The 16,214-nt window shown below is 36.5% G+C and overlaps 1 protein-coding gene across 6 annotated transcripts; it reads right to left on the reverse strand.

Annotated features, from left to right (window-relative positions):
• On the reverse strand, positions 11,222–15,906 carry LOC110435437. Of its 6 annotated transcripts, none has more exons than XR_002453109.1 (5): positions 15,510–15,904; positions 15,218–15,350; positions 14,107–14,252; positions 12,254–12,353; positions 11,222–11,469 (listed from the first exon to the last, which is right to left on the reverse strand). XR_002453109.1 is itself a non-coding variant. In XM_021460972.1 (5 exons), the coding sequence occupies exons 1-5, from the start codon at positions 15,663–15,665 to the stop codon at positions 11,430–11,432; spliced, it is 639 nt and encodes a 212-aa protein (XP_021316647.1). In that variant the 5' UTR covers positions 15,666–15,903; the 3' UTR covers positions 11,222–11,429. The 6 variants fall into 6 exon arrangements, 2 of the variants coding, with proteins under 2 accessions (XP_021316647.1, XP_021316648.1); XR_002453106.1 differs by having other exon boundaries at positions 15,218–15,371; positions 15,510–15,899; XM_021460972.1 differs by having other exon boundaries at positions 15,218–15,414; positions 15,510–15,903.

Genomic DNA, 16,214 nt, shown 5'->3' on the forward strand with positions numbered 1-16,214 from the left:
AATTAGTTGACTCTTAGGTTCTTTTGGTTTCTCTAGAAACATGGGGAAGATAGTTAAAGCATAGGCTCTCTTGGTTATTTTATTTTCTCTAGAAACATAAGGAAGTATGGTAGTGCACAATATATAGTTGCAGCACCACAACTTTTGGTCTTTACGGTTTGATGATGAAAGACAAGTCAATGTATGCTTGATGCTTCATGGTATGAAGATAACAATGCTTGATCAAGAGTACCCTTGTGTTCCATTGCATTACTAATTACATAAATGGACTACTAATTGCATTAGAACTACATTGCATTACTCAAAACATCTTAGCTAAGTACACCATTAAGGACTACTGGTTATAAAAGCATGTTCCACAAAAAGACTATTGATTCCATTAGAACACTGATTACAACAGTGAAACCCACTACTTCAAGAGTAGGACAAAAATACAAATAGAACAAGGATGAGAAAAAGCAGTACATCAACACAAACTATGGCCATTGCCTTCAAGCAAAGTGACTACTTCTTTCCCTATTTCAGTAGATATACAACTTCCCCCTTCACCCAACCCTATCCACTCCTGTGGGAGCATTGCTCTCACATGCTTCAGGAACAAAAAAGCTTGTCCTCTCCACCAAGGCCATGTAGTCCACTTCCCAATACCAGAAAAGACAACCTGTTCCATCTTGCTACATGAATGACTCAAATCAGCACAGTAACTACCTACACCACAAGCAAATTGCTTCAAGATGGCAATCTTCGTTAGATAATACTAAAACAATTATATCATTTCTCTATCTTAACTTTTTTGTGACATTTATCATCTTGCTCATAGATTTTTTGGGTGTTCCTTTAGTTTGATAAAGGGAGTTGCTTTATATTTGTTGTCTGCAAACAAACTTATACAACAAACTAGTATATACAACTGAAATGACAAACGATTCATAATTTTTTTCTATAGTCATACAACAACAAAAGTACATGTTGCCTAAACAACTAAAAAAGTTAGGCCTTGTTTAGTTGCATTTTTTTTTGCAAAATGGATACTGTAGCATTTTTGTTTGTATTTGACAAATCTTATCCAATCATGGACTAACTAGACTCAAAAGATTCGTCTTGAAAATTACAGGCAACTGTACAATTAGTTATCTTTTTATATATACTTAATGCTGGATGCATGTGCCGGAAGATTCAATGTGACAAAAAATTTTGAAAAATTTTGTAAAATTTTTGGAAAGTAAACAATGCCTTAGCCACCTAAAATATAGGAGTGCTCAATAAAACGGCATATCATTTTAGGGTGGTATAATAGGTAAGTGAACATGAAGTTCGTAAAGCATCCAGTTTATAAAAATGTAAAAAGAATCCATTAGTGTTAATCCTGTTCCATCCATCGAGGTTGTAGAATTTTTTTAATAAAAGCAAAATTGTCTTATACGGATATGTACGAACCTAATGATTTTATGATTTCGTACGGATACGTATGAACCTAATGATTTATGATTTCGTTTTACTTGTAAATAGTCACGGACATTTATATTTAGATAATTTAGCACTTTTGCTATATTTTAGATGCCGAATTTTAAGATGATTTTAGGGACCCGGTGGCAGATACTCGCGCGCCAACCAGGGAATTATTCTGGGCCAGCTCGTGATTTCATCCAATGGCCCAGCCCAGCTCACACGTTCTTGCCTCATGCCAGCCCGCCCCAGCGCATGCGGGAGAGAAAAAAAGAAAAAGAAAAAAAAAAGCTCCATTAGTTCCCGCCAGCTCAGGACGCGTGGGGCTGTGGGAGTGTCTGCATTAAAAATAAGAAGAGAAATAATAGGGCCTGTTTGGTTCCACCAACTAAATTTTAGCTAGCTAAAATTATTTTAGCTATTTTTGGATGACTATTGGAACTAAACTATTTTAGCTCTTTTTAGTCAATGTATTTGGAACTTTAGCTACTAAAATGACTAAAGTTTAGCTAGCTAAAATTTAGTTGGTGGAACCAAACAGGGTCATAGAGTATTTTAAAGGTAAAGAAAATAGGAGCAAATAATTAGCGGGTAGGGTTGATTGAACACAAGAGCTTGTGGCTAAATAAAGTCATTCTTCACCATCACATCTTAAATGTTTTGGCTAAGTTATAAAAATTACAGTATATTATTAAATTGTATTGGATCATTTAACTCAAAAGAAAAAAAACATCCCATCCTCACAAGAATAATGTTCTAGACCAAAATATACGATGAAAAAAAATCTTGTAGAATAAAAATCTACTTAACAGGAAAAACAGATAATAATATAAAAGAAAAGATGGAATAAAAGTAATAATCCAACCAGAAGTAAAAGGACAAAAACATATTATCGAACAAATGAGTATATGGAAGTAAAAAATAAATAACTTAAATAGAAAATAAATTAATAAGAGGGTGAACAAAACATAAGGAGAAATAATTAAAAGGAAAATATAAACGTAATGTAGAAAAAAATAAAAGAGAACATTACGTTTATACTACTTGAACAACCTAGAATATACCTAGAACATCTCACTTGTATTATGTGAATACTCATAGAAATTAAATATAATAGAATGTCACATGCATACTAATGAACACATCACGAATATATCCTAGCACATGACAAATGTATCCTAGGACATGACATCTATGCTATTGAACATCACAATGCATAATGGAACATCACATTTATACTACCTGGACATCACAAAATATAACATAGAATAATCCATGTATATTGCAAGAACATCACAAATGCATTATAGAACATAACATTTATACTACACGAACATCACAAAATATAGTATCCAACATCAGATGTATATTGCTGGACATAACAAATGCATCTAGAACATCACATTTATACTATAGGAAAATCACAAAGTATAGTATCGAACATCACATGTATATCATATGAAAATCACATATATCATGAAATATAAAATTTAAAAACCAAAAAAATTTAAAAGTAAGACATAAAAATGATTAAAATTTAAACTAGAGTAAAATGAAAATAGAAAATGAAAAATAAAAATTTAAAAACTTAGAAATAAAAATTTAGTAAAGAAAGTATTTTAATAACGAATAAAATAAAAATAATAAAGGAAATGAAAAGAAGAAAAAAAGGAAAATAGAAACATAAAAAGCAAAAGGAATGAACGAAAAGAAGAAACACAAAAGCATAAAGGAAATAAATAAAAGTTAGGAAAAAAAGAAACATAAAAATAAATGAATAAAAATAAGATTAAAAACCCAAAGAAAGAACATAATAACAAGAAAGGAAAAAATATTAAAAAATGAATAAAGACCACAAAAAATAAATAAAAAAATAAGTAGAAGCAAGGAAGAAGGAAAGAAAAGGGAATCGTACACATACGTGGTGACGATGGACCGCGACAAGCATTAATGTACTCAAAAGAGAGTTGCAAACTTGAAGAACAATAATAACAATGTTAATTACTTGAATGAAGTTGATTACCAGAGAAATCTCAGAAGCAAGCTCCTGAGGAACTTGATCCCACAGGTACAAATAAACCAGAGAGGAGACACCGATAGGCTGGCACTTCCTCCAAACTCTTCCCTCACACTCTATCTCACTATTTCTAAATAAAACTAGTCCTAATCTTTGGAGGACTACAAGACTACTTTTCTCTTGAATGCTTGGTTCTTGATCCTATCTAGGGACTCTTGATGCTAGAGGAGGATTAGGGGTTCTACCCAGGATGCGGATGTCTCCATTAGGGGGGTGCAGGGCTGTTTATATAGGTCGGTTGGATGAACCAGGGCACTCGGATCAAACCAACTTCACCAATGGTGAAGATTGGACCTCAAAGGCGGTTAGAGAACCAACATCAGAGGCAGAGGCTGACAGGGGGACCCAAAGGTCGTCTAATCTACGGATGGGGCCGACTAATCTGGTGTCGATATGGGACCCTAGGGTTCCTCACCGGCATGTTACTAGAAGGTGGCCTTAGCCTTGCCCACGATTCTAGGAGGAAGTGAATCGAAGCGCGTCTCCGACTCCAAGTAGAATAAGACCAGACTAGTCAAATTCTTATTGAAAGTACCTTCTGTATTAGAAACGGAACACTATCTATGAATCCATCTAGTATAACAAAACGCTCCTCAACCATCTCTACTAATATAAAGAGAGACTAAGGGCACCCCTTGTAAGATCAAGTAATGAACAACACCATACGATCAATCCAACGCAAAGGCTAATGCCAACTAGATGTAAACACTTTTACTCAAAACTGAACTTGAGGGCCCGAACCACGATAAATGGACTGTTGTGTGTTGGCCACAGAGCACAAGCTCCAAAACCTTTCAGAGTACATGAACATAAAATATTGAGCCTAGCTACCAGCTTCAATATGACTGGCTTGATTTGTAATGTTGGTGCTATATTAGATGAGACATGCAACCATATATTGATTGGTAGTCAAATATTACAGCATATAGCTGGCATTATATTGGTGCTTGTATATATATATATATATATATAGCTGTACTACATTGTATGTGAAAAATGTAGAACTATTAAGAGAGGAGGCAACAACTTTTTGCGAATATGAAAAATATTAAGGTGTACTCATCTATTGAAAACATTAACAGAGAAGGTCATTGCAATCCAGATGCCGTTCACTAGTAGAGAAACAACCTTTGATGCCTCTGCCAAAATTGGCTTTAGTCCCAGAATTCTATGCGTCCGGGACTAAAAGAACCTTTAGTCCCAGTTAGGTTCGCTAACCGGGACTAAAGGCCCCAGCCCAATGGCTACTTACGCCATGGTGGTGTGGCAGGGGACCTTTAGTCCGGGTGTAACCACTAACCGGGACTAAAGGTTAACCTTTAGTCCCGGTCCATGGCTCCAACCAGGACTAAAGCTATTGTCTCGGCTGGCTATTGTCCCGGCTGGTGGATGGGCCTGTGGCTGGAAATGGATCTTTAGTCCTGGTTCTATTCGCTCACCGGCACTAAAGCTCTACCCTATATATATCCCGACTAGCTTCTCGGCTAGCTTCTTCCTCCTTGAGCTTTCATTAAAATTTCAAGCTAGTGTTCTTGCTTCCTCCATCCATTCTTTGATTCATCCATCGATTCTTCGGTTCTAAAAGTTACCATCTTGATGCTCTCATGTTTTCTCATTGGCTTATCTCATTTTGCAATGTACAATATATATATGGTGTTTTATTGTGCTTTTTTATTTGTAAGCAATTTAAGGTCAAAATCATTTAAAGCTTGTATATTTGAATAAAGGAAGCTTAAAGTATCTATTAAAAACTAGTATTCGTTGTTAATTTATAGCATGAATAGCACACATCATTGTTTAGAGACAGTGATTTTTAGAGTTTTTTAGTTATATTTGCTTGTAAAATGAGAAATTTATAGTGTATTATAAAATAAGTAACTTTCATAAATTAACTAATTAATTTATAACTTTTGTAGCAAGACTTTCATAAATTTGTAACTTTTATGATGGCATGTATGTTGCAAAATTAACTAATTATGTTCTAAGTTTTAATATGGTATTTATTTAATGTAGTGCAAATGAGTCAAGATTGGATGTACAGTACTGATCGTCGCTCCCAAGAGTTCATTGATGGTGTGCATTCTTTGTTACGTGTGGCTGAGGCAAACAAACGTGATGTTTCATGTGCTGCCCATGTGCCATATATAAGAATACTGTGGAATATGCTAGCTAAGGACTCTTCATTCACACTTGTTCAAGTCAGGTTTCATGCCAAACTATATTTGTTGGACGAAGCATGGAGAAACCGGGGTTGTAATGAAAGAAGGTGAAGAAGAACAATGGGCGATGATGAAATTATTGTTGAATGTGGTGCCTTCAATGATACTGCAATGGAGGAAGCTAAAAAAGAAGTAGGGGCAGAAGAGGATCCCACTGATGATCTTGGTCAGGCCATTCATAACGCACAAGAGAATATAAAAGTAAAAAGGAAAAGATAAAATTTGACCGCATACTAGAGGATCACAAGAAATTGCTATACCCAACTTGTGATGCGGGGCAGAAAAAGTTGGGTACCACTCTAGAATTGCTACAATGGAAGACAAAGAATGGTGTGTCTGATAAAGGATTTGAGGAGTTACTAAAAATCCAAAAGAAGATGCTTCCTAAGGATAATGAATTGCCCAGCACTATGTCGTATACAAATACCCTAACCTCCCGCGTGATTATAAGCCTGAACAAGAGAAGAATCTTATGATGTTTTTAGTGAACCAACGCAACAAGAAGGACATACTCTTCCCCTATAATTTCAAGTAAGTGTTTAGTAATTAAAATATCAATGACATGGGATATTATTTGTTCAATTGATTATTTATTTATAGCTACCTAATAAGTTATGTCTATGTAGCAATCACTGGATATTGATGGTCATCGATATGGCCAATAGTAGATTGAAAATCTTAAACTCCTTGAGAAAACTGCAGATGGACTATCAAGACATGATAGATATTATTCAAGGGCAATTAATTTAGTGTCTCTATAAAAACTATATATAGATCTCTCAACAATTAATAAAGGACCAATTATGTTTTTATTGGGCGCAGTGTCTAGAAAAAGTTCATTGAGGAACAAAAAATGAATCATTGCAAAGCGCCACTGGATATAACCACACACAAAGTAAGTACTGTAACTACGTTTATATTCAATTTATAATATATGATGATTTCAATTCACCTAACTAATTGATTTTTTGTCGTAAAAGTGGGTTCTAAGACACGAGCAAGGGAACAACTACTGCGGATACTACATTTGCTGAGTTCATCATGGCGTATTTGAACAGAACTTCATAAGAGTTCCTTTAATTATATTGATTGTTTGCATCGTATATTCATAATTTTTTATTCCTCTCTCTTCTACATAAGTAATCACTATCAACACACATATATATTAATAATTTATTCTTTTATTTTTATTGAAGACTAAATGATTGAAGGAAAAAGTCATACAACGTGACCAACTTAAAGCAATTCAAGAGACCATAGTCGGATTTCTAAATGACTAGGTCATCAACCCAAATAGCGAGTTCTACAATAATTCGAACGAAATATGGAAGCCAAATGATGAGTGAATTGTTATGCCAAGGACACGAATTTATATGTACATGGAAATTCCTTTCTACACGTACGTGTAGTTACTCTCATCTTTAATAAACTACATTGTGTATGTATTCATACTTGTTTATCGGTTTGAGTATATTTATATACTCATATTAAGATACTCTAGATCTTACCACGCGGAAATTTTTCAAAAAAAATATTTTAAATATATTACTAAAATGCCACTACTATATTATATATAATAAGGATAACCATATACTCTATGTATGCATGCATACTTAACATACATATCACTCTAGATGGTCTAGTATGATCATATACTTTGTCTATATACATTTCGTTCGGTCATATACACCTTAAATCTAGAGATATATAGATGAGAGAAACTACACGCGCGTGTAAAATAAACGCGTCATATATATATATATATATATATATATATATATATATATATATATATATATATATATATATATATATATATATATATATATATATATATAATAACGTGTGATCATGTGTACGTATAATTGTTTTGTTATTTATATATGTTGTGTTATTTAATTATATATGTTGTGTCAAACGATAACTTAATTATTGGTGCGAAATATCTATTAGTATTAGTAGCGTATTTAAATCCTATTATAATATTAAAACTAATCATCAATTGAAAAAAAGTACAAACACTTTACTCCCAGTTTCTAATACCATCCGGGACTAAATGTCCTGCCACGTGAACAGATCTAGAGAGCCCTTTAGTCTCGGTTTGTATTACGAACCGGGGCTAAATGTCTACTTTTAGTCCCGGACACCCAATCGGGACTAAAGGTGCCCTTCTTTAGTCCCAGGTTAGGAAACCGAGACTAAAGGAGCTTTTCAACCGGGAGTACAGACCATTTCTGGTTGTTAACCATTTACAGAGATAGACATCCAAACACTCCAAAGAACAACGTCAATTCACTGAATGTTCCGGTTACGGCGCTACAAACCAGCTCTTACAAGCATGATCAAATTATATTGTGAGGACCATGTTCCATCTATATAGTGATAGTCGTCCAACACATAAATAGTAAATACCTCACAGAGTCACAGGTCGTCGAGCACCGCACATAGGCAAAAACAAATAAACAGGACAACTGACGAAGCAATATACATGGTACATATATGCTTGTATATAAACCCGGCCGTGTGTATGCGAATGCGACACACAGGAGTATCGTCCTGGTGTATTTTATACGAGAATGCTTGAGCTGTGTAAAACAGTTGTGTGAACGGATCGATCAATCTCAATATCTCACAAAATAAACGCTTAACGAAATATATATGTATCCAGCTGCAAAGGGATCGATACATTATTAATTGCTGGCACGTCTACCATTTGTTTTATGTAAAAAATAAAAAAAGATAAAAAAGAATCATCAGAAAAGATACACAACAGAGAAGTGAAAGAGAAAAAAAAAAGAAAGAAGTACTACTTGTGTGTGTATATACTAGTATATGCGATTATATAATTTTATATGAACGCACGCACACACTGACACACGTGACACGTCGTTGTGCTCCGTAGTTATTTAGAACGAGAGAACATTTCACATTTATGATGATTCGGGGAGTTATTATTATTGGACAGATTAACCATGCATTGTTTTCGAATCAGGATTCCATCACTATTTATTTGTTACTTAATTAGTACTAGCACATAGTTGTTAGAGCATCTCCAGCAGTGCTACCTAAAACAAACTACCTAAATAGGCATTTAAGCAGCCACCTATTTTTGTACTATCTATATTTTACTTTCAACTCCAACAATACTACCTAAAACATGGTTCCTAAATTTATTTTAGAAATCTATGACATACGGGACCCACTTGTCATCTTCTTCCTTGAGCTTCAGCCGCAGCGCACCTTGCGCGTCCTCCGCTGCGCCGCCGCAGTCGCACCCCGCGGCTGCCTCGCTCGCGGATGCCGTGCTGACCCTGCCAGGACGAGGAGCAGTAGCACGGCGAGCCACGCCAGCGACGCGGGAAGAGGAGCCCGAGCTCGCGCAGCGTCCATGGCGTGCGCGTGCGCGGTTCGGCTGGGGAGGGAGAGGACAGAGGAGGGAGTTGGCGCCGCGCGTGCGCCGCGCGCTGGAGGAGCGCGGCCGCCCGCCGGGGAGTAGAGGGCCGGCGAGCAGGGGAGGCTTGGAGCGCCGCCGTCGAGTAGTACAGCCGGGTTGTGTGCGTACGAGTGCGGGGAGAGAGAGGAGCGTGGGAGAGAAAAGTAGGTAGGCATGTTTGTTGGCCCAATAGATCTAGGTAGTGGGAGGGGGAATTTGTTGGGCCAACAAAAGTAGGTAGTCAGATAGGTAGCCTGCTGGAGTGCGTTTTTTACTCTCCACTACTCAAATATAGGATAGGTAGTGGATTTAGGTAGTCTGCTGGAGATGCTCTTAGTCAAATACTCCCTTCATACCTAAATTAGCTAACGTTTATGACAAGATTATGATAACCAAGGAGTAATTAATTAGATGTTAACATTAGTTTTCTTGCTTTGCCTTTATTAAATAACATTGCGGGTGTTTCCTCTATAACAACCAGGTGTAGCTCAATTGGTTACACCTCCACAGCCTGAGTCTGGTGGTCGCAGTTCAACTCCTCCTGCATGTGAGATTTTGTTTAGTTCACCCTGAAATCCTAAATTTTTTCAAGATTCCAGCTAACGCCCTGCTTTGCTTGCGCCTCGCAAGCGCTACAAGTTCAAGTACTGCAGTTGCAGCTGGCAGGTCTGGCGGGTCTTGTTTAGGTCCTTCCCTGAAAACTTTTGGACACTATAATACTTTTATTTTTATTTGATAATTATTATCCAATCGTAGATTAATTAGGATTAAAAGATTTGTCTCGCAAATTACAGCCAAATTGTACAATTAATTTTTATTTTCATCTATATTTATGCTCCATGCATGCATCGATAGATTCGATGTGCTGGAGAAAGTTTTTAGATTTTTGGGTGAAACTAAACAAGCCCTTAATGCCTTTTTTAATTATACGAGAAGCTGTGCTTGAGCTGTGAAATTAACAGTTGTGTGAATGGATCAGACATATATCTGAATATCACAATTAAATAAACGTACGCTTTGCAAAAACTAAATATACATGTACTGAGCAGATCGAAGGGCAGCTAGACAATAATTGCAGGTGCGTTTGCCATTTGTTTTATGTGTACAAAGACAAGCAAAACAGATCAAGCAGAATCATCTGAAAAGATACACTACAACAGAGAAGTGAAAGAAAAAAAATTAAAAGATACACCTGTGTTTACTAGCTAGTAATCACATGCGATTATATAAACACACGCATACACGCATGCCCTTAAATTGCAGGCTATACGCTGATTTGGCTGAGTATTGCCTGTTTGATCACTACAAGGTTTCACCCCTGATGCAACGGCCTAAAAGTGTTGTAATATGCCAAGAATGGTTGCAATACATAAAATTGCAACACAAAAAAAATCGTTGGTAGGCGTTGCCATAGTAACCGTGGTCTAAAGTTTGCACCACGACTAATTTTGGTGTTGCAATAGTTTTCCCCTATTGCAATACTAGGGAGTGTTGTTGCAACACTATCTAGTGTTGCAACCCATAGTATAAGCAACCACGCTGGGTGTTGCAAGCATAACTATTGCAACATACCTGCCATTGCTAGAGATACTTGTTGCCACATAACTGAAGAGTAGCAATAGGTGCACTAGCAACTACAGGGGGTGTTGCAATAGTACTTATTTCTACGCATCAATAGCATTGCAATAGCTGGACCATCTATTACCACACTATCTATGTGGTTGCTATAGGTAGAACCCTCCTATTGCCATGACAAATATTTGGTTGCTACAGGTGACCTCTCTATTGCCACATTATCACTATGGTTGCTATAGGTGGAACCCTTTGTTGCCACGATAAATATTTGGTTGCTAGAGATTCTCTCTATTGCCACAATTAATATTTGCTTGCGATACTTGGACCCTCTTTTGCCACGCTTAGTATTGTGTTGCTAGAGTTTGGAGACTATTGCTGCACCCACTATTTCATTGGTACACTGTTTGTTTGTTGCTATAGCATATATTGTAATACCAAATGTTTATGCCGATATTCCATATTGCAACCATGAAAAAAATATACATAAACTTTTAGAACAATAATATATGGTCAATAAAGCATTTAGACAAACATTAATGCAAAATATGCTATGTACAAATCATCTCATATTTGGCTTAGACACACGCACAACTCACACATAAGGTATCAAACACACTTCATATCAAAATCTAATAAGCCATGTCTAGCAGTGCAAAGAAGGTTGGCTCGATGTTGACCATCATATCACTCGTGTGCTCCACTTAACCTCCAGCTTCCTCCTAAAAAGTATCGTTGACATTGGTATATGCATTAGTTAAACAAAAAATTATCAATATCCTCACAAAAAAACTAAAATTGCAATATAATATTTTGGCAGTAACAAATGGACTCAGTGAAGTAAGCAATTTGAAATCATAAATTAAAGACTAATAGGTTTGCAAATTTGCAAAGTCAATCATAGTAAAATTATCCATGACTTATCTTTGGAGAAGGGGAGAATGAACCCATTGACTGAGAATGACTTTATTGGAGGGGAAGAAGCAAAAGCAACACAAGAAAACTAGATCATGTGTACTGAAATGAATTGTGAAATTTAAACCTTAAATTATAGATACAAATACCACATGTACATAAACTGATAAATGATATCAAAAGACGAGCACGTATAAAATCTATTGACACCATACATTTACTGATATTGTGATTTTTAATTTTTAAGTGCAACATGACAAGGAGTACAAAGACAGAACATTGCTAGATGAAAAGGATCATTTTAGGTGATGCTATGGTTTTGGAAGGATCACAGATCGGCGTATAACTCAGAGATGAATCTATGGCTACTAACAACCAAATGTTAATTCAGAGCAGAGCTTGTGACTCATCCAAATTATATTCAGTGTGTGTGGGGGGTAGAGATTCAGATTAGCAGCACATTCTGCACTGATTGAGATTACCAATGAAGCTACACAGCAACAGAATACCCACTTTGACTGATCCTAGCAACACCAAGATGAAAAACAAACCCAAAGAACAACAAGAAGCAATTGCAGATCAAGCCCTCACCACTCAAGGACACACCGGTGGTGGAACTCTTGCCTGCAGCTGGTCACCTGGCAAAGGCAGGAAGAGGGTCTAGAAGCAGAAGCCGCTCCAATAACAATACCTACAACAAAAAATATCAAAATAAATAAATAAAAAAATAAAATTAGCTTTCAGTAGAAATTATCGTCCTACATGGTCTGAACAAAACCCGATTAGGCCACAAAGATTCATATTAGGCTGCCACCAAACCACACCTGTTATACATAGCCACTAGATGACTAGATCCATTGTCCAATAATGATGATCCATTTTTATTTTGCTAAATAACAAACTAAGGCCTTGTTTAGTTCGCAAAAATTTTTGTTTTTGGCTACTGTAGCATTTCGTTTTAATTTGACAAACATTATCCAATCACGGAGTAACTAGGCTCAAAAGATTCATCTCACAAATTACAGGTAAACTGTGCAGTTAGTTTTTATTTTTGTCTATATTTAATGCTCCATGCATGCAACCAAAGATTCGATGTGACAGGGAATCTTAAAAATTTTTGCGAACTAAACAAGGCCTAAAGTTATGTCAGACCTCAGTTCTTAGTACTCAGTAAGTCAGTATAAAATTAAATATGCAGTTGCAACCACATACTTTTACTATCCATCAATCTCTCCAATTCTAAATGGGGACATGAAAAATAGGTGACAAGAAGCATATAACTGTGTACTTGCTATATTCATATTTCAGACTTTCAGAATTAATAATCTAAGTGCTAGAGCTAACAGCCTAAGTGCCTAATACAATAATACACACCGACACACACCTAACATGAATAAAGTGATTTAACAAATGCATCATCTAGCAGTCTGGCACTAGCAGACAAAGCAATCTGAAACATTTAACTCTGTTATTTACAAGAGCACACATTATTTACTTTTGGAGAACAAAGCACATATTGATTTCTGTAGAGGAGGATGGAGCAGGATTGATAGACTCAGTTGAGTTGTCAGTTTCTATTGATGTCAAGGTGTAAAGTTCTCAATTGAGTTCTTAGTTTCTGACACTCAGCCACACTCACATGTCAGGTCATCACAGCAAGATTGTAACAAATTTATATCACAAGTCACAAGCAAAAGCATAAGGCAAAGATCAGCCAACACCACCTGTTAGCCATGCAAAACTAAAATTCAGCAACTCGGTCTGTAACTGTGAGTGACTTCTCATCATTCTACAATAAGTGACTATGCCAAAAAAAAAGAATTAGCATAATTTTAGCCACTAGGGTCATGCAATGGGACCAAAATAATCTCATAAAAATTTAAGTTTGAACTATGTTGTACTATTACCAAAACCTGATTCATTGAGCATGATGTAACACTGGTAATGGATCATGATTTAATTGTACTATTATGTTTTTCTGTGTGCCTTTCTGAATGTAAATCTTCTTCTATCTAGTAGCGAGTTAAATATTATCTTTTTCAGGCAAAATTTCAGTGTGCTGATTTGAATATGAAGCTTAAATTAGACTACAAGCAAATGCAGAACTATGTGATCCAAATCATTGCATTCTCCAGTTTAGCAACAATATGTAAATTTGAATGGTTTGTGATTTGAAGTTAGCTGATAAAAATCAAAACAGCTAACAAGCATCAGTGAATTTGACCTTCATACTTTGGTAAACACCTATGCAGAAATCTAATCAAGATTTGACCATATGCTGTAGTCATTTATCCCATGGTCCCCAACAAGCATCAACTGCTACATTTAAATAAATCTAATGTAAAAGGGCATCCTGAGAAACAACAAGAAATAATCCTTAGTTTGACATCTCTAGTTGCAGTTTAGTCAGTCTAATTGGAATTACTTATAACACTGAAAAATACCTGTATATTGAAAGGCCATGTAAAAAAACAAAAGAAACATGGATGTTGCAAAGTCAATGAATTGACTAAGCATGGCCACAGCTCCACCTTCTTCCCTGTGGCCTACGCCTTCTTCAGCACCTTGCTCACCTCCAAAAATGTTGTGACTAGGAATATAGTGTATAAATTTTATTACAATAGCAAGTACTACATCATATCACAACAACAAGTATAGTGTATAAATTTTAACAACTATGGACAGCTCATGCAGCCTACAAAAATGCTACATTGAAAACACAATTCTGTTTTTACCTCTCACAGAAATACTCATCTAAGGCTGCAACTTCTACACTCTACTAACAAGAATAGGATACTGAAAATTTTCATGATTTATAGATGAAAGGAACTTGCAACAAAAGTTAAATAACAGATATATTATTCTACTGTTCTACACCCTTACATGTGATCCTTAGGTCTGAAGCTTTTAGCATAGCCATAAATTAGTGAGGTATGAAAAGATAAAACACTAAAAAAGATCAACTATTTGCTAGGTGAATATAATGACAGGGTGTGCGGAAGCAAAAAAAAAGGAGCTGCATGCAAGCATGCAATCAATTCGGCAAGGCAAGCTATGGTTTCTAGTGCATGTATTCATCTATTTGACATCCAATTATCTTTTTCCATGTCATGCTTTCAAGAATTATCTAGCGCAGTTTTCATGCACAAGAGACCATAGCTCGTTTCATTCTCTCATGTTCGGACTCTAAAATTGTATTTGTGAATTTGTGATGTCAATAAGTTTCATTTACGACAGCAAGAATTAGCAATATTCAACATAAGACCACTTAGAAGTTCTCACCTTTAATTTTAAGTTCCAACAAGAAAGAAAATATTTCATTTTTAGTACAGAATGTCAAATTGGACTGCATATGCTTGCTTGTTTGTATGGTCACTACTGGTATTTAGAGAATAGCTGCACATTCTGAGACGACGCCTAGTGTTGAATTAAAATCATTAAATTATACATTGTTGACCCGCACAATCGTTTGTTGGTTCACCTTATTAAAATGGAAATAATACGGCAACCATACTTGTAGATAGGATGGCGTGTAAATGATGTGGGCTTACTGACCTTATTACGGAACAGCTCCATGTGGTTCTTGTGCATAGGAGTCCAGCGGTGGATTCAGCGGCAACAGCGAGTCCGTCTCCCCAATCGACATTTTGTAGCCAGATCGTGTTCGTGGACTTTGCGGTGTCGATCCCTGCCCACCATGCAGATACAACTACATCGACAATCGAACAGCTCGCATCAGACCAAGAGAAGCTCTACACTTGAGACATCGATTCAAATCAAGAAGGGGTAGGGGAAGAAGGAGATGATGCAAATGAGGAGATGGGGAGGGGATCTGTAGGAGTCGCACCTGTAGCGGGATGACAACAGCAAAAGCATCGCCTGCCGAGTCGCCGCTTCTTTCTCCGGTAGTTCGCGATGGGACTGCAGGAGTTGGCGATGAACGATCACAGGATGCTAAGCGACAGTATCTTTCCACCGATTCACCCCCAACCCGCCCCAACATAGGAGAGGCTACGGTCAAGGGAGCTCGTGCGGCATCGGCGGCAAACTATGGAGAAGCTTGTCGACATGGGAGCAAAAGGCTCATCAGTAGGGGTTGGGCGAGGATGGGAGGATGAGGGCCGGGGCAGCGGGACTGCGGTGTTAGGGTGGATGGCTTAACGCGGCGGCGGCGGTGGTGCGGCTTTGTGGTAGGGCTGGAAATGGTGTTGCGGAAACTGATAGGATTTCGCAGGGTCACGGAGCGAGTTTCATGAAAATTGAAATGTTTTGGGGAGCGCGGGTCGCAAGCCTATGAAAATTTTGGCTAATTCAGCGGTAGGGAGGGAGACCCTATGTGCCAAATTATATGTCATTTTTTATTTCTATGCTATAAGTTTTACTCGATTTATAAAAGATATATCTAACATTTATATTTTTAAATAAATTTATTTTAAAAATAGATTTAAAGATTTTTTAATAATACTAATTATGTATCATAAATATTAATATTTTTTAATATATATTTTGTGAAATTTATTTCTTAGAAATGAAAACGATAAATATTTTGAGA

The sequence above is a fragment of the Sorghum bicolor genome, chromosome 5, assembly GCF_000003195.3.
Source record: "Sorghum bicolor cultivar BTx623 chromosome 5, Sorghum_bicolor_NCBIv3, whole genome shotgun sequence".
In the NCBI taxonomy this organism is placed as follows: domain Eukaryota; kingdom Viridiplantae; phylum Streptophyta; class Magnoliopsida; order Poales; family Poaceae; genus Sorghum; species Sorghum bicolor.

What these genes read in the sequence shown, in the direction of transcription:
- LOC110435437 (XM_021460972.1), bottom strand. Translation starts at nt 15,665, where the DNA reads ATGTTGGGGCGGGTTGGGGGTGAATCGGTGGAAAGATACTGTCGCTTA. An exon ending in TGGAGCTGTTCCGTAATAAG is followed by an intron (nt 14,253 to 15,217) that starts GTCAGTAAGCCC and finishes CTATATTCCTAG; the next exon opens with TCACAACATTTTTGGAGGTG. An exon ending in CACCGGTGTGTCCTTGAGTG is followed by an intron (nt 11,470 to 12,253) that starts GTGAGGGCTTGA and finishes GATACTTTTTAG; the next exon opens with GAGGAAGCTGGAGGTTAAGT.